Source organism: Poecilia reticulata, chromosome 16 (assembly GCF_904066995.2).
Source record: "Poecilia reticulata chromosome 16, P_reticulata-male-v2, whole genome shotgun sequence".
Taxonomy (NCBI): Eukaryota; Metazoa; Chordata; class Actinopteri; order Cyprinodontiformes; family Poeciliidae; genus Poecilia; species Poecilia reticulata.
In genome coordinates this window covers 32,677,685-32,700,398 of record NC_088845.1, presented here as the reverse complement: position 1 = coordinate 32,700,398, position 22,714 = coordinate 32,677,685, and the positions used below count along the sequence as shown (strand labels likewise).

Genomic DNA, 22,714 nt, shown 5'->3' with positions numbered 1-22,714 from the left:
AGCAGCCATCAATCATAATGACTGTTAGCCCTCAGTGTAACGGCGAACTTGCAGCGAACACTTTTCACAAGGTAAGAAAATTAACGTTCATATACTCCATAAGTAAGTATGATTAGAAAGATATCTTTTATCCCATTATGGCAAAGGTTCACGTCTAACCATCAGTAACCATAGAAACAATGTCACACCATCATTTAGCCAAGCATGTACTGACAAAATTGGTCAGTGTCTCGTCTGTATGCCTCCTTCAAGGCTGCTCCCGTTTAAGGAGAAACACTGTTTATGACATAATGACATAAATCATGTGGTGTGAATTCAGGTAAAGTCAGTAATTAGATCAATACGTCAGGAGGGAGAAGATACGGGTCAGTTTGTAATCTAGCTGTTTCAAGCTTCTATAAATACCAGTGTCTATGAGCCCCAATCAGGTGTGTTACGTTCAAAGATAAATTAGCTTTACTAGAACAAGAAATCATGAATAAACTGACAAAAACAACTTGGGAAAACAACTTCGGTTGCTCAGTTCAACACTCCCGATCCTCATTTCCGACGTCCATCATGGCGCCTCGAATGATTAAGTGACATAGTTGCAAAGGGTCAATACTTAGGTATCCCCTTTGTTATGAATGCTGTTTTAACATAAACAATGTAACATATTATCTGGAAGTAATCTGGCTAATGGCGCAAGGCTCCATGCTAATGTCTAAGCATCAAATTACCACAAATCAGTCTGATTAAATTAACAATACTAAACATCTAATCATTTCCAGATCAATAAGTGATCTTATTGATCACATTATTCACTATCCACTTGATAGGTGACTGAGCTTTTTAGTCCACCTGACCTGTGTGTAGGGGGAGGAGAGAGGGGTGCATGTGTGTTGAAAAAAAGATCCTTCATAGCACCCTCAGTAAAAAAAATATGTAGTTTAATGTTTGACAATGACTGATTGTCCGCACTTGCAGAAAAAAAAATTCTGGAGCCGCCACTGATTCTACCAGAGCTTTGGACGTTTGGATGCACACTGCACGGCAGCTCATATTACCGGTGAAGCATGCATGACCTACCACAGCCACCAGGGGGACCCCAAGAAAAATTTTCTTTTTCTTTTTGTCCATAAAATAATGATTTCTAAATACATTATCAAATATATATTATTGTAAAAACAAATTACTTCATAATGAAATTGACCGAAAGAACGAGATCACGGGTACAAGCGGCCGAAATGGGTTTCCTCCGCAGGGTGGCTGGGCTCTCCCTTAGAGATAGGGTGAGAAGCTCGGTCATCCGGGAGGGACTCAGAGTAGAGCCGCTGATCCTCCACGTCGAGAGGAGCCAGTTGAGGTGGCTCGGGCATCTGGTAAGGATGCCTCCTGGACGCCTCCCTGGTGAGGTGTTCCGGGCACGTCCCACCGGGAGGAGGCCTCGGGGAAGACCCAGGACACGCTGGAGGGATTACGTCTCTCGGCTGGCCTGGGAACGCCTTGGGATTCCCCCGGAGGAGCTGGAAGAAGTGGCTGGGGAGAGGGAAGTCTGGGCCTCCCTTCTGAAGCTGCTGCCCCCGCGACCCGACCCCGGAGAAGCGGCAGAAAATGGATGGATGGATGGATGAAATTGTGTGTTTTTGTTATAATGACATAGAAATCGTTACGTTAAAAAATTAAAAAATCAGCTTCACCTAGGGAGCCCCTAGCCGCTTAGGGCCCCTGAACAGGGGCCCTAAGCGGCTGCTTGGTTTGCTTATGCCTTGGGAAGGCCCTGCTGCTGAATTTACGTGTCACTATATCTCATGATTTATGTAGCAGGATTCTACCGTAGACATCTGCTGCTCAGAGAAAACCACTGCGCATGTCTTGGAGTGCCGTGTGAAAGTGAAAGGGGGAGGCGACGTGTGACAGCGGTAACAGAAACACAAAATTTGTAGGTCATGTTATTGCTTTGATTTTAATCGGTATGTTTTGCATCCAGTGAAAACAAAGATGTTAACAAATAAACTGGACAGTATGCTGGCAACTTAGTGATATTTTTACAGTTGTGGACTTGACCAGTCTTGAAATAAAATCCAGAGTCCCCAAATCCCGAGACAAGACCGAGACCAAATGCGGTGGAGTCCGAGACGAGACCGAGACCATCAAAAAGTGGTCTTGAGACCAAGATTGGTCTGGAGTACTACAACAGTAGTATCAGGCAGAATTACTGTGAAAAGCTCAACAAGCTTTGAGCTTTTCACAGTTGGAGGAGTTTTAGCAGCAAAAAATATTCAGAGCCTTTTTCAAGCAAATCATTGTTTTAAAAACAAAAATTGGCACTAAGACATTAAGGCCCACCACAATAACCAATCACACCCTCAGAATCTCTCTAGAGTTCCCTGCAAAGGGATAGGCTGCCCAGGACAGAAATTGTGATCTAATGAAATAAGCCCAAAAGAACTTTGGCCTCAGAAGGTCTTCTGCAGCCTTTCCTTCAGGACTTCCCAGTATTTAACTCCATCCATCTTTTCATTATACCTGCTATTCTCTCACTGCTTAGGTAGTCATTTCCACAGCATAATACAGCCATCACCACATTACTGAGCAGATGCTTTATATGCAGCTCTAGTTTTTCCACATCAAATGAAGCAAGTAGGTCACCTCTAAAAGCTTTCATAAAAATTTCTGAATTTATTCACCTGGTCATTCCAGCGGAAATCAGGAGTGATGATGAGTCGCACACGTAAAACTGTGCGTGTTATTGGCTGGACGCTCGCCTCCATTGTGAAGGCAGGAATCTGGTGGACGCAGTGCTTGATAGTTAATCCAATGTTGACATGGTGCAGCATGTGACCTGAGAAAACCACAACTTATTTACAATACTTAACATGCAATTTACAATAAAACATGTTTTTAAACATACCCATGCCTCAGTGAACAACTGCTCATTTAGAAATTACCAGAAGAATATTTCAGTGCAATTATCAGTAAAACATTTACAGAAACAGTTCCATGTCTGATGGTTGTATTTTGTGAAAATGGTGTTGTGTTTTTACCAATTTCATCCTTCTTCATTTCCTTCAGTTTGTCCACTGTAAGCCTCTTCTCCTCTAAGCGGTTGAGTATAACATGGCTCAGGTTGGGGAACTGGCGAAGAGGGTGGGCAAAGCCCCACAGTCGCCTGTCGATCACCTTGCAGAGGTTGAGCAGTCGGTAGGTCATGGCAGGCCAGCGCTTCCTCAGAGCGATCTCAAACAAAGCTCTGACAATCCGAGCAGCATTCTGACAAAGGGAATGATATCAGGAGTAAAAAAAACTAAACCAACAGAACTACATGCACTTGAGGACACTTTTCCTCTTTTTTTTTTAAGGAAGCAAAAGATTTAACAGTAAAGCTAACAGTTGGATTACATGTTTGATGTGGGACAAAGACAACTGCTGCAGGGTTCAGGATCCTGCACTCACATGAGTAATCATGTGCAATCAGGAGGAGGTCTGGCTTGTTTCAGATATGCAGGTGGCTACAGCTGTACTCTGATGGATTGCTTGAGTAAGTTGGAGAGAGGAGGTCAGATGGTAGAGCTTACTGATAAAGTGCTCAGCTGTGGTCAGCTATGATTGATCTAGTCAGGTGTCAATGTGATCAGATTGTCTGGTGAATGTGCTTGTGAAGGAGGACCAGTGAAAGCTGATGCCAGAAGTCAAGGCAGAACTAACACGTCCTAAAAATCAGCCTGATAATCCTTGTTACACTACTCTGATCTTCAGCCATGTGCTGGTGTCCAAGGCAACCAGAGCAGTAATGCTGCAGATTACAGCTTTAAACCCAGATCTAATATTACTGAACTGTACTTTCGACTTTGTGAAATCCAGCATAAGACACATCCTGAGTCCCTGTGATTTACTGGGATCATTCTGGATGTTTTCTCTATGAAAATGTTTCTTATCCATTAGGAAAAAAACATTTCAGCTAAGTTTTAGCAGCTGAAACTTAGCTGCTGAAAGTATGTTTAGCTGTGGTACGTTTTGTTCACCATGAAAATACCTCTGGGGTATTTACAAAGAACAAATAGCTGTTCAATTCAGAATACACTATATGATTTAATTTAGTTACAGCTCACATAAAAAAAGTCCAGTAAAATTGGAATATATTTTTAGTCTGATATACATTCATCAATCGTGTCTTTGTCTGCTGGTGGTGTGGATTATTTGGCATACCATATCAGTGTGCGAAGGTGTGTATTAATGGGTAGATTAATGGATAGATGAAAGTGTAAAGCACTTTGAAGTCCACTGAGTCGATAAAGTGCTATAAAAACATATAACATTTTTGATTATTTTTTTAAGGATTTATTTAGCTCTTGTGGCCTTTATTTGTAAGTGAGTCGACAGGAATGTATGTTGTGAGAGAGTGATGGTCATCAGATCAGGATTCAAACCTGTGACAGCAGCATAGAGGAGCCAGGAGTGTTTGCACCCCTGTGCCACTGCCGCACCCATGTTTACCCTTTTACATTTAAATCAATCCTGCTTAAATCACATTATAGTCTGTTTGATTACAATCTATTCAAATCCCCAAACGAAATACATTCCTGCTGTTCTAAGGCTTTGCCTTAACCTCTCAACTCTCCACTCATACAGGAGGTTCTGTTGAAGTCTGTATTGTTCTTGCTGTAGAACAATACAGCAAGAACAATACACAAAGCAAAGCTCTGTAAGTATGTGATAATCAAAACTTATTTATATTTATTAGATTCAGGAGAAGCTTCATGAGTCCACATCTACCAAGTTTCACAGAAGAGAGAATATGAATATAATAATCAAAGGAGGTACAACCCCAATTCCAATGAAATTGGACATTGTGCAAAACATAAATGAAACAAAATATGATGATTTACAAATCCTTTTCAACCTACATTCAACTGAATTACAAAAAAAAGTAATGTTCAAATGGATAAACTTTATGGGGCTTGTTTTTTTTTGCAAATATGCCTGCAACACATAGGCAACACATAAAAAAACTTGTTTGGAACATTTCACATTAGAACAAGTTGACTAAAAACCAGAGTGTGTCATGATTTTATCCCTACCTGTGCCACATATGACAGGTCTGAGACGAGTGAGAAGCTATCAACTTCTCCCCGTCCGATGTAAGTCTGCAGCAAAATGTTAACTTTGCCATAACCGTTCTCCACACCGCCCGCTGCAGAAAGGATGCAATGGTTTTGCAGCAACTGATCCAGCTCCTCCAACTCCTCTTCACGGACCTACCAACAGACACTGCGTTAGTGGTGCTGACATCTAACGGGGTGAAGTTAGTCGCAAAGGGCCTAATATAGTAAAGGTTTACATACATAAAAACAGGTAAAAATTTGGTATGTGCAAACTTCATCTACAAACAACGCACAATCAGGGCTGCATAGCAACATGGGGGGAATCGAAGGGACACTATACTTAGGGTGTCTGCTTTCATGGATATGCAAAGCATATGCTGATCATCAGAAAGTGCAAAATACTGGGAAGAGGATATGCAAATGAAAGACTTACCACCTGCAATGTGATTTCCTTAACCTGAACCAGACTGCTAGATCTGTTTTTGCATTTATATTTAACGCTTTTGAAAAGTAGGTGTAAGCAGTCACACAGTGATGTCTGCGGCCACTGAGGAGAGCAGGAGGCATAGATACAATGATATGTCATTGCTTATCAAATATTTGATAAGCAATGACATGTCATTTAAAGAATATGATTAAAAATTATAAAAAATTTCCTCCAGCATTTTTATCTTGAGCAGCAGGATTACCAAAAAATTCCAGCACACCACCTTCACTTTATGGTAGCCCACCATTATGTCTTGAGGCTCTGCGGGTCAGGAGAGCATCTATAAAGTCCAGAAAAGGTGATCCAAATTATATTTTACCTGCTGCATGCTTCACAAATTGCCTGGGCAGAAGATGTTGGCTTGGGGCAGATTAATGTAGCCACACAATATTGATGCAATTAAACCAAACTAAAACAAAACAAAACTGAACTTAAATATTGGATTGCTGGACCACATTAAACCTTTAGAAAACCTGAACATGAACAGCCACCAAAAACCATAAAATAAATAAGTAAATGTCCTGTGCACAAGATTTCCCCCTGCCTCTTGTACTGGCTTATATAAAGCGTAATCATGCATAGGCATAAATCCCGGGGCTGGACGGGGGAGTCTGGACCCCCCCAATCTTGGAAAAGTCTAGAATTGTCCCCGCGCAAAAAAAAAAAAAAAATTGAAAAAACGTTTGCATTTAAATAATATCAATATGAAAAGGCAAAAGAAACAAAAAATGAAATCAATATGCCATTTATCTCAGAACAAAATAAGAATAAGTTTTTAGGTCCCCCCCTACCATCATTAGAAAAATGGTTCAGTCCAAAGTGTAGGAGGAGCAACAGCAGTGCTAAGCATAGACATGAATACGTAGAAGCCTCATGGAGCGGGTCGGGCCGTTGCTGCGATATGTAACAGTGTCTGCCATATTGAATGTGGAATATGTGCCAGTAAGCTAATACAGGTAAATGGACCAAACTTCAGAAATTGCCGTTCTACAAAATATTTTAAGTTAATACCTGTCATTGACACATTTTCTCACACACATTAATATATTTGGTAAATCAAAGAAATTACTAAAGAGAGCGTTTCTAACTTTTGATGTGATTATTTAATTGTTTTGGGGCATTTCTGAATAAAGAACACAATGTTTTTATTTGATAGAAATGATTCTGATAAGTCTTATATTGACATTGATGAACAGACACACTTTTATAGTGTTTTATTAAAGAACATTTACGTAATTCCATAATGTAATGTACATTTAACATTTAAAGACAAACAAATAATTTTCTTGTATTTTTTATACATTATTGAGAAATGACTTGATTTATAAATCAGTCATTGTCAAACATTAAACTACATATTTTTTTACTTTTTCCCAGAGAAAAAATATTTATTACAGTATACATCAACTCTGCTATTGACAGCAAAAAGAGTGAAAAATAATTCTAACATAGTAAATTATTTTTATTTCATTACATGAGCTGTATTAATACACTAATACTTCAGATTGAGATATTTAAAAATACACAAAAAGTGAAAGAATAAAACATTTATTTATTATACTAGGAACACTGGCCACAGGCAGGGCTTCAGTCTGCTGGTCACACTTTGAGAACTCCAATGACTTCTGAGACGTCCTGGTTCACAGGCTAAAGCCAAAGATAAAAGAGAAATTATCCAAAAGTGTAATAGAAAATACATATATGTTTCTTTCACATTCAGAAAAAAGACATTTTCAGCATGCTGAGGCTGACTCGTAGCATCTTTTTAACATAGCTAAATACCGACATGGTGAAGCTGAGCTGTGAAACAGAGACTGAAGACCAGCAGCTCCAGCTCTGATCCTGACTGATCTTTCCTCACAAAATCCCCTGGTTTTTAATGAACTTCTCCTCTAACAGCGGTTTTTCATCAGCTCTCTCTCATTAGAAAACAGTATGAAAACGTTAGCTGCTATGCTAACAATCAGCAGTTACTTCGGGCCAATTTAACTACACAGGAAATATTTTTCAGTTGTTTAGAAGCGAATTTCTGGCTGCAAAGTCAAGTAATTCTGATCTTTCATCCTTACCTGTGAAAGGTAATGCCAATGAATCCAGTTTGTTTCGTAAAACGGTTGAAACAAGTCCACACAGCCCAAGACTTAAGGAGCTCCGATTGCTCTGCTGCCACATAGAAGATGGCGGATGCTGTTAGGTACAACTCAATGCTTCATGAGGCGTCTACGTATCCATGACAATGGCGCTAACGGCAAAGGCTGGTCAGAGCCGCTGAAGTAGCTTGCTGTTGCTGTAGTTCTGCATCACAAATAAAACCTCCTCCAGTAAGTAAATACTTAAAGCAAAAGACATGTAAACATTTTATTTACTTTCCCTGCTCAGTGGGAAGAAACACGTTAACAATAAAAATCAGACTGCAGTTTGTTATTTCATTACTTTGACTGAATCATGATAAGCTGCCGTATTAGCAAAACTGCTACACTGCTTTCATAGACGTAAGCTTTTTTGTTAAAGGTAGCAAACATCTCATTTATATTCAACTCTTCAAGTTTTAGCTAATTAGAAGAGTTTGAAAGTGGATGAGGGGCTGAGAAAGTTTACCAGCTCTGTGTGGGAGCCGAGAACAGAAGAGAGAACAGATAGAAAAACAGAAAGAAAGCTGTCTTTATTTCTCACCGTCTTCAACGCAGGGCCTTTAAAACCACAAAATAAAATCAGAATATTTTTCTACATAAACTCTCGTGCTTTAAGTGTTACGTTGAAATTATGATACTCCCCAGATATTCATTTCTATCTACTTATTTATTCTCAGTCACCCAGGACATGACAAAACTAAAAGAGGCTTAAAAATAAAGCAGCTTAATAAAGTTATAAGTTAAATAGGTCATAACTTGTATTGGGAACCATTTCAATAAATCAATGTTTATGAGGAATTTTATTAAGAGGAGTTACTCATTAAAGCTTTTGCATTTAGAACCTTAAATTTTTGCAAAGGTGGAGCAGAGATTAGAACAGTCAGACTGAACAAAACTCGTGTCTAAGTAACATTTGAATTTTAGTTTTACTTCTCTGCAGGCTGCTTACTGAGAATAAAACATGTTTGATGTGCATTACTATTCATCTTTGGTCCTGCAGCTTGAATGTGGTTTAAAAACTTTTTAAACCACATTTTACGTTACATTTCAATGGAACTTCGCCGACCCCCCAAAATTGCTCTTAAGAAATTTTCCTGTTAATAGTCCCCCCCAATAATGAGATGGGATTTACACCCTTGTTATATAAAAATATTATTGGCTTATCTTGGTTTGCAATTTTTGGGTCAAGTCAGTAACACCCCTTATTTCCAAATTATAACATAAAAATGGACAGTTAGCTCAGCATCAATCCTCCTACCTTCAACTGATCAAACTCCTCTGCCTTGGACACAATACTTAGGATGTCTGCTTCAGTCTTCTGTGAGTTAAAAAGTTCGTTGAATGTCTTCATGCATAAAGAAAGTGGAAATGTAGGTTAGAGGAGTTACATCATGTCTTTCAGGATGTATATTACATTTAGGGTCAAAGAAGCTGGCAGTAATTTCAGTTTGATGCATCAGCTTTCCACAGTAAACCTAAACCTTTGAATAGTGGCAAGTGGAACATTAATCAACATATTTGATGTGTAGTTGTTTAATGATTTAGATCTTTTACCCCTTTTTGTCAAAATGCCATGATTTTTGCTTGTTTCATAATTGGTGACTATGTGATGCTTTTATGATCTAAAGCACTTTGAACTGCCTTGCTGCTGAAATGTGCTATACAAATAAACTTGACTTGACTAAACATCCAAAAGACACTAAAAACTACTAAAAACTGGGTCTACCTCAATGGTATTATATCTGATATAGAAGTGGCTGGCTGTCCTGCCCAGGTCTGTAGAGGCGAAGTAGCAGGTGCGTTCATCAAAACGGATCATCCTGGCCTTGTCCAGCTTCCGGCCAGACTCCACCACAAGTTCCTTCCTGTGCAGCTCCAAAGCTGGATCCATCTGAGGTACAAATGCATTTCTTGTCCGGTTATGTAGGACTGAAATATTTTCAATTACTAACATTAAGTGAATGCTTAACCATTTAGAGGGATCCTAAGAGATTAATTGTATCTTCATCAGCTGTTATATTTTGAGCAACTTTACAGCTGACTTAGCAGGGAATAGAGTTTTGATTTATGGCCCGAGTCCAACCCAGCCAGAATTAACTAGATGGTAGGTCCGGGTTGGACTTCTGTGGTGTGTTTAATAAAGCCTGCAATATCAGAGAGAAAAACAAATGAGAATGTTTGATATAAAATTACTGTAATCTATGTATTATTTTGTAAAAACAAAAATTAGATGGATTTAACCGGATGAGGAAATAACACTGCATGCATACGAAGCCCTGCTTAAGCAGCAGTGGAGATAGGATCCTATCAATAACACATCCCAGAAGATATGTACATGGTTCACCTTGCGGTTATAAAAAGTGACAATATGGAGCTGGAAGATGGTAAGCAAAAGCTTAAAACAGCAGGAGTTACACTGTTAAATTGTGGTCTTAAAAACAAAATCAGTAAATTCGGAATTACAATCATATGTCGAGTTTACTTTAGGCTCAAGCCTAAATTTAAGTCAGTTGGGTTGGATCGGGCTCAGACACAATGCCTACAGGCTTGAGTTGGGTCGGGTTGGATAATTTAGATATGACCTAAACTCTAGCAGAGAGCTGTTCAAACTGACAAAAACATGTTTCTGTTGCCAGCTTCATCTTCTATATATTAAAAGTAATAAATTATCCTGGGAGGCCTTTGCCAAGAGGAGCAACAAAGACTTCACCAACCTGAAAGGTTTTGTGGTTGATGCCGTACACCAGTGGGTTGGCCCTCATTCGGACATATAGATATGTGTAACTGAGCCACTTCACAGCCTCCTCCACATTGGTCACAGTACCCAGAGCGATCTGCAGGACAGGAGCAAAAAGGAAAATCACAGCCTCACATCCCCACCAGTGGTCTCTGTCGCCATCATCTGGATGGTTAATGAAAACGCAGTCATAAACATTCAATTCTTTCTATTTTTATTCCATGTAAACTAAACAGAACATTTGAAGTTCAACCATAGAAGTAGCAAACATCTGAGGTTACAGTGTTAGTTTCAACAGACAATGCAACATTTGCACTATGTGTGAGAAACAGATTTTACAACAAAATGGCAAATTGTTACTTTATCACCATGGGGGAACAAGTATTTGATACACTGACAATTTTGCAGGTTTTTCCACTTGCAAAGTATTTAGAAGTCTATAATAATTATTATGGGTAATCTTGAGGGAGTACCTTAGTAATTAATTTGCATTTTATTATTTAATATGCTATCAACCAGTAAGAATCCCGGCTCTTACAGCCCTACAAGTTTTTCTTTATGAATCAATCAATAAATTAATCAATCAAGTTTATTTGTGTAGCACATTTCAACAACACACAAAAATACACAGTTGTAGAACACACAGTCAACAATTGTCAGGGCCGTCGTTACACATCAAAATGTTGATTTACGTTTCATTCATCAACGATGCCGCAATGGACCAGGTCAGGAACATTAAATTCTTGGGGATACTTTGACCTGGTACCTCCAAACCTCTGGCCTGGTGAAGAAAGCTCAGCAACATTTGCATTTTTTACGTCGGATGAGAAGAGCACACCCTCCCCCCACCCCCGCTCCCATTCTCACCACTTTCTATAAAGGGACAGGAGAGAATATACTGACCAGCAGTATCTCTGTCTGGTTTGGAGCATCTAATACCTCTGACTGGCAACGTGCGGAGAGAGTGGTGAGGACAGCCATCCTTGACTCCGCTCATAGTCGCTGCCTGTCCAGGGTTCGGGCGATTATAAAAGATCCCTTCCAACCTCAGCATGGTTTGTTCTCCCTGCTGTCCTCTGTGAAAATGTTCAGCAGCTTCAAAACCAGAATAGCCAGATTCCATAACAGCTTCATCCCTCATCCCATAAGACTACTAAACTGCCATCAGGGGCGCCACCAGGAATCAGGATTGGAGAATGCAATCATTTAGTTTTAGGTTGGGTCAAGCATTTAGGATCAAAAGAAGCATTAAATGACTGTCGACTTGTTTCTGCCGGGTGAGTAGTGAGTTGTGCTATTTTAAGTAATTAGTCTATGATAACAATGCTATCACTAACAACAAACTAACCCATGTTATTTTTATGAGCTTGAATCTCCTGGTAAATAATTTATTTAGCTTCTGTAAACCCAAATTCATGCTGGAGTTGTATGTTAATGTTGAGTCGTTGTAGTGCACTGGATTCAGGTCCAATGTAGGTCAACCATTGGCAGCAATCTGCAAAAACCCCCATGTTCGTGTCTGGCCACAAATATAGTTTGTGTCCAGACACGAACCATGTGGAGGAATAGTCACAGCTCACTGTGACTTTGTGGATGCGTAGGTTATATTAAATTTATTTAGCTTTTTTCTTTTTTTAGCATGAAAGTACCACTGAATAAACATATTTTTTGTTGCTGACTCGGCACTGAGCTAACTACTAACAACATTAGCACTCTGAGAGTGCTAATGTTGTTAGTAGCACTCTCTAACAGTAACTTATTGGACAGTTACTGTCTTTCTAAGTAACTGTCCAATAAAATATCTGAAAATACAGTTCAAACGATGCGATCGTTACCTGTTAAAAAGTCGGCGCTCCAAACTCTGGCATTGTTAGTTTCTGCACCTCTTGTTTTTAGCTGTAGATTGTTGATCCACTTTTCTCCTCTTTTTTTCTGTAAGTTTTTTTAAAATGAACTCCCTTGTGACCAACTACCTTCGATACACGAAAATAAAGTTAATCTTTCTCTCTATTAGAACGGTTGGAACAACCGTACAGGACACAGACTTTAGGCATTTTGATGCTGGGTCAACAGAAATAAATGGGCTGCATTTACTTCCTGCCCTCCATCTGCATTGGGTGACATTGGTGCTATGTCATCTGAAACCCAGATCCACCTTATTTCTGGGAGGTTTACTGTAGAAACGATTATGGATCTTAGTTGGAAATATCTGTTATTTTTACATGTGTATAGCTTATTGGTCTTACCATAGCAGTCTTGTATTATTATAGACTATTATAGATTATTGTGATTTTCATTTAGAAGTGTTGGCCTCTCACTGTCTGTGTTAAAACTTTTGACTGCTGTATTGAAGACTTTCTCACACTGATAACCCGCCCTTGAGAGAAATCGCTCCCGAGGAAAAAGACGAGATGACCTTGTGTGTGTAGAACTTGTTGATAACTTGTCTCTTCTGTCTATCCCTCCCTTCTCTGAAAATAAAAGACGAGCTCTAACTGAAGGTTTTCAGAATGCGCAGTGGGCAGCTCGCTGGAGCGGTCTGCTGCGTCTTCTCCTTTCAAGAAAGCTTGGTAAAACTCAAGTTGTCTGTGGTTCATTTTACGTAGGTTGTGGAAAAATACCTATCAGTCTTACTTCCGGCGCTCACCGGAAGTAGCAGTATTTTACTGTAAATTATAGGGTTTTTTGCTAATCTATATTCATGATACAAGTTACATCTCTTTTTTTTGTTATAATACAATATTTAGTAAAACTTGTTTACAGACTGCTATCAGAGAGCTGCTCAGTACAGAGGATCATAATTGCGAGTTTAATCACAGGGAGTGACAGGAACATGATCGTTAAGTTTTGTAATGGAATGACCGTGAGTTAGCAGCGCTGCTAGCAGCTCGTTTCACTGAAGAACAGACAGTAATAAAGAAGAGAAAAGGAGACGACGGAGTTCTGACCAGCTTTGCGCTGACAGTTTAAAACAACAGGACTACATAATATTGGTGGGATGCGAATTTGATTTTTCGTTTGAATTTAAGAAATAATAAAGTTCATGATCTTGATCATTATGTTTGGGCCAGCAATAATTTTTTATAGGACAAAATAAAATATGTGGGTTTATATAGTCCATCAGAACCAGAACCTCAAGTTTCTCCATTGCTGAATGTTGCTGCAAATCAACAGAGAAATTACCTCTGCTGCTGCGCTTTAGAGTGTAATACAGATAATCTCCCCACTGGACTAAACCTGAACCGAATCACACATTAACCTGTTAAAGAGAGCAACTTGCCACTGGAAAGGGTCGTAAGATGCCCTTGCAGAGCTCAGGTAACTGTTTTGTGATGTTCGTGGCTGTACTATAATAATCAGACCAAGTTTAGTTTGTGGCTGCAGCAAGTGTGTTTTGAATGTGCTCCAAAAACAAAAGCAGTAGTTTTCATCACCTACCAACAGATAAGGAAACAAAAAGAATTTGGCTAAAAATCCTAAACTTGAAGAGAGAACCCAAAATGCTTTGTGTGTTCATTTCATTGTGTGGACAAAAAGCAAACGGAAGAATACCTGCATATCTGCATCTGAAGCAACTGAGTCAGTGAAGTTGCTAAAAATGCTAGTGCGGGTTATTTGTGGCCATTTCTTCAAGTCGCCATTCCTCCCCACAATAGCTGTTGGTAGCAGTAAAACAATATTACCACATTTAAGCTGAGACAGCTGGTGTTCCCACATATTTTATAGCCTAAAACATCTGACGAAAGCCGGTTAGCAAGTTGCTAACATGTAAACAAATGGCGGCTCTGGTTTGCACCGGAAGTCGCGCCCATAAATCACGCGAAGCCTCATGGGAGCTAAGAATAAGGTGGATACGGTGCCCCTGAGCTTTGTCCCTTTAAATTCAATGTTGTAGGTGTGTGAGCCATTTAACAAAGCCCATTTCTGTAACTGTGCTGCAGCCATGGTAGGAAGGTTAAACCCACCTTTCTGAGGGTTAAAGATGGGCACTAGCGGACGGCATTGTCTGTGATCCGGGTGAAGTGTCTTCCATATAAATATTGATTGAACTTCTTCACTCCCCACACCAGACTTAGTGCTTCTGTCTATCTGCACATGGTAATGCATGGCTGCATTTAGGGACCTTGAGGCAAAAGCGATTGGTCATTCCACTCCATCTGGCATTTTGTAAGATAGCACAGCACTGATGCCGTATGGAGAGGCAACACTTGGAAGACGAAGGGGAAGATTTGGGTCATGGTATGGTAAGGTAATTTTATTTATATAGCACATTTTCAGCAACAAGGCAAGTCAAAGTGCTTTACATGAATTAAGCAAGAGAGAAAGCAGAGAAAGTGTTAACACTTCATCTGATGCATTGAGATGCTTAACACTATTAAATGTCTTCACAGACTTTTGTGCAGTTCCATTTGACATTGTGTTGCAGTAGCATGTGTAGTGGGTGCAGAATTATTGACAGGTTCGGTAGAAACTTGTGACAGTTATTAATTAAGCCCAAGAAGGAGGGTAGCTCACTAACATTTTTAGGCTCTGGTGCCTTCAAGACTGCATCAACTTTGTCGTTGGTTTTGCGGACTCCATGCCTGTCAATCTGTTGTCTACAATACTCAATGGCATATTTGAAGAACACATTTGTTTTTGTTTGCTCTCAGACCATACTTTTCTAGCCTGGCCAGGACTGCTGCTAGGTTAGCTAAATAGGTTTCTTCATCGACACCTGTGATGATAATGTCATCCAGAAAACATTGTGTGTCTGGAATGCCCTGCAAAATCTGATCCATGGCATGTTGCCATACTGCTGGAGCACTGGCGATGCCAAATACCAGTCGGTTGTACTGGAATAGGCCTTTGTGAGTATTTATAACTAGATATTTCTTGGATGTCTCTTCTACTTACATCTGTAGATAAGCTTGGGCAAGGTTGATTTTTAAAACGTGTTTGCCACCTGCCACTGCTGTGAATATGTCTTCTACCCGCGGAAGTGGATACTAACCTATGCGGAGTACTGGGTTCACTGAAACCTTACAGTGAACCCAGTACTCCACCGACTCTCACACTGTCACCTATCTTCTTGCTCAATGACACTGTTGGTGTAGCCCAGTCTGACCATTCCACCTTAGTGAGTATTCCTTGCTCTTCCAAGCATTGTAGCTCTACTTCCGACTTTGTGCCGTACATCATGGTATAGGAAATGCCTTGTGAAATCTGGGTTTTGCGTTGTCTTCCAATATGATCTGTGCTTTAATATTTTTTAGAGTGCCAATTCCTTCTTTGAACACCGGGACATGCTTCTCGAGTATCTGTTTCAGTTTTTCCTTCACAGAATTTGCACTCAGGTGTGGTGCCAATCCCATGGACTTTATTTCTTTCCAGTTGAGGCGGATGTGTTTCAACTAGGGCTGAAACGATTCCTCGAGTGATTCGAGTACCTCGATTATTAAAATTCCTCGAGGAAAATTGACCTGCCTCGAAGCTTCGTTAATTTATGTTTTATCATTTAGCGCACCGTGTTTCAGCCGGAACATTATTTGCATTGAGCGGAGCTCTGACTTCCACCTCTGAGTTGTTGACGGAAGCTACGTGTTAGCGGCATAACGTCCAACCTTCAAGTTCGGCCCGCGGGGATTTTACTGATTGATAATTCCGGGTTTTCATCGTTTTTGTGGGACCAATAAACATCCTTAAAGTGACCGGCGCGATGCCGAGAGTTTGGCAGCCTTTCTGCTCCGGAGCTGCTGGTTGAACGGCGTGAAGAAGCTGAGGAGGATTTCTACAGGTGAGCGGAGAGACTGAACACGGCGGGCGGCTGAGGGTTGATGCTTACAGGGTAAGTGCAGCTTTACGGACGAACCGCACAATAAACTTATATCATCCCGGTCTGAACAAACGGGAGGCGGAACAGTTTCTGAACGGAGGAGCCGTAAATATCCCGTATTGCTCCCCCGGTCTACAAAAAAGTAACTGGTAGGGAAGCTCAAATGTTGAAAAAATAGACTGATGTTGATATCCGATAGTAACACTGGTGTTATGGAAGATTTACCAATATTTTATTTCATAATTGTTTTATCCGATTACTCGATTAATCGTAAGAAAAATCTATAGATTACTCGATTACTAAAATAATCGTTTACAACAACCCTAGTTTCAACCAGTCACATCACCTCCATTATAATGGGACACCTCCATTTTTCAGAACAAAGTTCAAGGTTGCAATTATTTTTCTCATATTCCACTTTCACTTTTCCCAAGGGAGTTATTCTTTCACCTGTGTATGTTTTTAGTTTTGCTGAAGTGTGTTGTAGTTTCAGATTTGGAAACTTCTATAATCTTCATACGAAATCAGTGAGAGGGCTGACCCAGTATCCAGTTCCATCTTTAACTTAACCCCTTGTACTTCAGGTGTGAGTAATATTGCATCCTTATCTTTCTCCTTGTCTTGTATTGTGTGGAGCTCAAGGCCTGCCAAGTTCTCCTGGGAAGAATTTGAGTCCTTCTCATTTACTTCAGGTAGTTTCCTGTCTTTTTTCCACATTTGTTTTTCTTATGTTGTTTTGAGCTGCACATTTTCTGTATATGTCCCTTGTTGTTGCCTTGGAGACATTCTTTATTCTTGAACCAGCAATTAGCATCATGTGACTTTTTGCTGCATCTGTAGCAGGTTTGTAATTTATAATCAAGCTGCGCACGCCTTTTATTTACAGAACACAGCACCATACATTCTCCCTGTAGCTCTTCTGCATCTTTTGTTCCAGTTTCCATAGATATAGCAATTTCTAACCCACGATGCAACGTAAGATTATCCTCTGTGAGGAGTCGTTTCTGCATGCTTTCTTTGTGTAGCCCGCAGACCAAACGTTCTCTCAGCGCATCTGACAGCCTCTCCCCGAACAGACAGCCACTGAAGCTCCGTGATGTACGCCGATGTGGACTCGGTTTTTAACTGATTTCGCTTATGAAATCTGAATTGTTTGGCTATGACCAGCCCACCCTCTCGAACAAAATGCTTACTGTCTTGCCTATACTAAGAAGAACCTGCAAAGTAAGGCGCGACCCCTCTAAAGTTGTAAATGTTTTTGGAGAACCTCTGTGGTCTCTTTGAAACTTTTGTCTGCTGGTTTGGCCAATGTGATGAGGCTGCACAGCAAGTTATAAGTTTTCACTCCCATCATGCTCAATAACACAGCGACTTTCCTCTCATCCTCTGCTTTGTTAGCCAGAGAGTACTGTTCAACTCGCTCCACATATGTTGTCCAGTCCTCTGTGCCGTTATCAAAAATGTTCATTTGTCTAACACCTCCCAACATTTCTTTGTGTAGAATGCAGTGTTATAGAAATACACATTTCTATGCAACGTTTCCAGGTAAAGAGGTTTCGGTTGGGCAAAGTGGGCGTAAGAGAAGCTGACACATGTCCTCCTCGTGCTCCCGCTGTGTGGCTCACGTCCTATGAGTTCTGGCTATAAATCAGTGACAGATCAGAAAGTGTGGTGCAGAGGCTAGTGAGTGATGGAGAAGTAGGCAGCGTTTCCCTAGAGCTCCTGCAAATTTCTAAATATATTTATCACTAGCTTGGCATTTAGGCAGTCTTACAACAGGCTGTGAGTGAGAACAGTCCGGACTTTAACTAACTGCATCAGGACAGGATGACAGCAAATCTTGTCCTTGTTGGCGGTATGCCAACAAGGACAAGAAATCAAGAGAGCCAGGCCCAGCCACCCCGTACTCGCCTGAAGTTAGCTATCTGATGGCTAATGCTACCATCCTAGAGGCTATGAACTCTCTTCGCACAGAACTACAAGTCACCAAGTTCGAAATTTGCCAGACAATAGATACTCGCATCGAAGAAGTGTCCACCACTTTCAGAGGAGAACTCCTCAACCTTAAGACCAAGACTCAAAATGCCATTCACGTTCTGAAAACGTCCAGCGACCAACATGGCGCATCCATTGTTGAGCTCGAGCGAGCGGCCACACAGTTAGCAGACAAAGGAACCGCGCTACAGTCAGAGATAAAACGTCTATGCACAGAAATGAATCAGCTAACAGAAAAACACATAGATCTTGAAGGAAGGTCGACGTCAAAATATACAGATTGTAATTTAACGGTGTCAGAGCACTTCTTCGGGACAAGCCGGGAGTTCGGTATGGACTTTTATATCCTGCTAAGCTGAGAGTGACTTTCAGAGGAACAGAAACAATGTTCTCACACGCGAAAGAAGTCCAGAGATTCGCAGAGCTCCACTTTGGCGGCGGGGAAAATATGTAGGCGACCCGCGGCGGACGCCTGATGCAGTCGTGGAGTGACTGGGTTCTGGTGGTACTTGATGCCTAGACTGTTCTGTGATGTTTAACCAGTTAAGTTTATATAATATTTAGAACTCTCGTGTTGCTTAAATAATTAGCTGCCTTGAATATTGTTGACAATCTAGGGTGGTCTGATATCTACAAATAGGCAGCTTACATAACCTGACATGTTTTTCAGACCGTTTCCCTGCAACTGTTCGTGTGTCAGGTTGGTGCTCGAACTGTATATTTTTGCAGAGCCTTTTTCAACTTCTAATTAGGAGTCAAAAGTAAGGGAAGTTGTTAGTTGAGTAGGTTAATGTGTCTTGGTTGTTTGAGTGTTACTCTTAATTTAATTCGTTTATTTTTTCTTTATAACTTCCTTAGAGGGGTCACGCCTTACTTTGCAGGGTCTTCTTAGTATAGGCAAGACAGTAAGCATTTTGTTCGAGAGGGTGGGCTGGGACTTAGATACCATGCATAATAATTTCTATCACACTTGTCAGGAATTCTATACTCTTTCTCATTCTAATCTGAGTTATGCAGGTTGATGTAACACAAAGAAGGGGGGACAAGTTACTTTGGTCGCATGGAATGTTAAAGGTTTAAATAATCCTATGAAGAGGGGTAAGATATTGGCACAAAAAGCAGAGATTCCATCCGTTAAGTTGTGGCTTGAGGAACTGGCAAGGCTCTCATTTGGAAAGATTACGGTTCTCATTAGCAAATCATTTAAAGCAATTTAATAAAACTTGGCAACCCTTTCGGCAATATATTGATAACTCTATTTGAAGAGGATTTGATCTGAGCCTCGGTGTGATAAGATACAAGTGCTAGGGAAAGGGAGGGGGGTGGGTCACGGGAGTGTTTTTGCTTATGTCATTTCTGTTTTGTTTTTCGTATTGTCTTTCTTATGTTTTATGTTCACATAAGGAAAAACAAGGACAAATTTGTATTGCTGATGTTTCATTGTCCAGGTCTGATCCCTCAATAAAATTGTTGACAACAGAAAGTGTGGTGTATGTTGTTTTGATCATCTGGTGGTGAATGCTAATGCATTGCTCTCCTCTCCCTCTTCCTGCGAGTGTGTATGTGCACGTTTGCGTGGATAGGCAGGTAAGCAATTAAGTCATTGTCAGCTCCAGTTTATTGCAGTTTGATGGAAATGGTGACTAATTAATTTTCATAGATCTCCCCCATCCCTGGATCGCTGCTGTTTTGTCTCCTCCTAAACTTGTATTTTCTATGTCCTTTAAGTAGTTTTTCACCCCCTTTTTTATGTTGCAGCCCTTCTCATTGTTCATGTGATAATTTAGTCAATGGGCATGACAAGTGATTTTCCTTTATTTTATTAAGTTTAGGGATGTAACCTCAGCTACTGTGGTTTTTCTTTTCTTTTTTTAATAGAAAACTGTGTTTTTAAAAGAGTATCTTAAATAGAATTTACGAAACTAGTTGGTGAATCCAAGTCCTGTCTCAGATGTCATAAATAAATGCATATTTGAACCTGTGCGCCTGAAAAAGAAGGTAATATTCCTTGGGTGAAATTCCCAGGGTTGCTTTGCTGAGCTACTCATTTTTTGGGGGAGAAGCAATTTGGATTAAAAATTATATGCAAACCAAGAGAAATATTACTTTTGTACAATAAAATGTCAAGAAATGCTCATTGGCAACAATATTTAACATGGGGCATTTATATTTTTGTTCAGTGTAGATTCAACAGAACCTCAGTGGAACATGACATACTTTATTACACATTTTGCCAAAAAACATGGGGAGATCAATGCGTTCATAAACTACACTTTTTGTTCTTCAGAACACGATATAGCACCACTGAATAATGTATTACCAAACACATAATAAGTGCAATGAAGTCACACCAGAAATCCCACCTAATTTTCACTACCTTTGGTGCCTTAACATTGTGTGTGTGAGGACTGTGGCAAATGATACAAGTTTTACATGTGTGGGGTCGGTTGGACCCCATTTCTACATACAAGGGTTGAAAACAGAACAGATTCTGTTTTCAGGTGGACACTATATTATTCTACATGGAATATTTCAAACCTAGTTTGTGATTTGTGAAACCTTTATTTGAATTATGAAACTTGAGTAATGAGAGGTTTAAAAACCTTTTTGCATCTCGAACGCATAAGAACTGAACTATAACATTTACATTATTTGCTAATATTTTAACCGTTGTCATTCCTTTTTTTGTCTTCACAGTAGCTAGATCGTCTGCCATTATTTTTGGCTGTTGTGGCTTCCTAGAGAAATGGATCAGCTGAGGTACTGCAGCCAACAACATTTCAGGTGATCATTACCGTCATGCAAAATAACATCAGATATGCATAATCTATTCCAGGTTCGAAGTGTCTACGTTAATTTTCACTACGCTCAAGGTAGTGAAAAGGAGGTGGAATTGCCCTTTAGCCATTTCCCGAATCAGAAGCAGCAATCAGAATCAAAGTTCAGCTTCGTTCCAGATGGTCAGTTAGGAACGCTGCCACATCTAGAGGATCGGACTAACATTTCCTTCTGTCCAGTCCCATTCTGTTTAGGATCCTGCTCAGAGTGAGCATTCTATTTATGGTTTCTACCACAATGCGAAGCAGCATCAGTATCTCTCCATGTTTTAGACAAAGCATAGGAAAACTTCTTTATGCCATCTTGAAAAGCACACTACCGCCACCTCCTGGACATGAAATAATCACATTTATACGAGGTAAGTATCACGTTTGGACACTATAGTTATCACGTTTGTACATTATATCATATTTATACAATATAGTTATGTTTATACAATATAATTATCACATATGTACAATATAACTTTCACTTTATAACGTGACAGCACTTGAAAATGCTTTTTCCTCCATGATAGAAATATGCTTCCATAGGGATGAAAAATAGGCAAGCAGCTTGGTGAGAAGCTGGAAGATCTCACCTGATGGGGTATCAATGGTCATGAGGTCAAGAGAAATGAGAGAAGTCTCCTAAGGTCTGAAAAGAAAAATATAAAGCTTTCTGGTTTAAACTCCACTTGCCAATTTTAGGGGAAGAAGAATGAGTACAACTCCAATGACACCATCCTAGTCATGAAGCATAGAGGTGGACACATCATTCTTTAGGGATGCTTCTATTAAAAGGAACAGGATGACTGCACCATGTTGAGGGAACGATGGATGGGGCCGTGCATCGAGTGATCTTAAACAACCTCCGTCCTTCTCCAGTAAAGGAGATGAAGATGGGTGTTGGCTTAGCCTTCTAGCATAACAATGACCCAAAACACACAGCTAGGGCGACTAAGGAAAGGCTCTGTAATAAACATCTCAAGGTCCTGGAATGGCCTAGCCAGTCTCCAGACCTGAACCCAATAGAGAATTTGGAGAGGGAAAACTCCAGAGGGAAAACTCTAGCAACAGCCCCAAAACATGAATGATGTGGATAAGATCTGTATGGAGGAGTGGTCCAAAATCCCTGCTGCAGTGTGTATAAACCTTGTCAAGAACTTAAGGAAATGCATCTCTGTAATTGCACCACACAACAACAGATACTATATATCTGACATCAAATTCATAAGAACAATAATAATGAAAGTACCGTTTTTGCAAAAAATAAAGAAAATGAAAAATGCGAATGATACACTTTCATGCATTTAAATGTAATGCAATTGCTCCTTATATAGACTAAAAAGTGTCAAGAAAATATATAATCTGGCAGAAAAGGTTTTAGGACTTAAGTTTAGAAGCCTGATATTTTTGATATCTTTGTTTGTTTTTTTGTTTTGAAACATTCTAGCTGTTAACATCAGTCCAGAAAAAAGCAGCTCAAACACACTAGCACTAACATTTGACTAGATGTCTCTTAACAAAATAAAGCCCAAGACACTTTGTGAATGTTTCTACTTTTCCTGGCAGAATTGATACGAGCTTTTATAAACTGTTACATTTTTAAACACAGATTGAGTCAGTGAGGCTCAGGTGAGGGCCA

The 22,714-nt window shown here is 40.0% G+C and overlaps 1 protein-coding gene across 4 annotated transcripts in view; it reads right to left on the bottom strand.

Moving 5' to 3' along the window:
* The window catches only part of ascc3 (activating signal cointegrator 1 complex subunit 3), a 368,031-nt gene that overhangs the window by 85,112 nt on the left and 260,205 nt on the right, over window positions 1–22,714 (bottom strand). For all 4 annotated transcript variants that reach the window (XM_008432857.3, XM_008432855.2, XM_081597178.1 and 1 more), the window contains 6 exons: window positions 10,418–10,537; window positions 9,430–9,594; window positions 8,962–9,048; window positions 5,061–5,237; window positions 3,027–3,252; window positions 2,670–2,824 (listed from right to left, as the gene is read on the bottom strand). In XM_008432857.3, coding sequence (XP_008431079.2) covers window positions 2,670–2,824; window positions 3,027–3,252; window positions 5,061–5,237; window positions 8,962–9,048; window positions 9,430–9,594; window positions 10,418–10,537 — 930 coding nt within the window. The remainder of the gene's footprint in view (window positions 1–2,669; window positions 2,825–3,026; window positions 3,253–5,060; window positions 5,238–8,961; window positions 9,049–9,429; window positions 9,595–10,417; window positions 10,538–22,714) is intronic.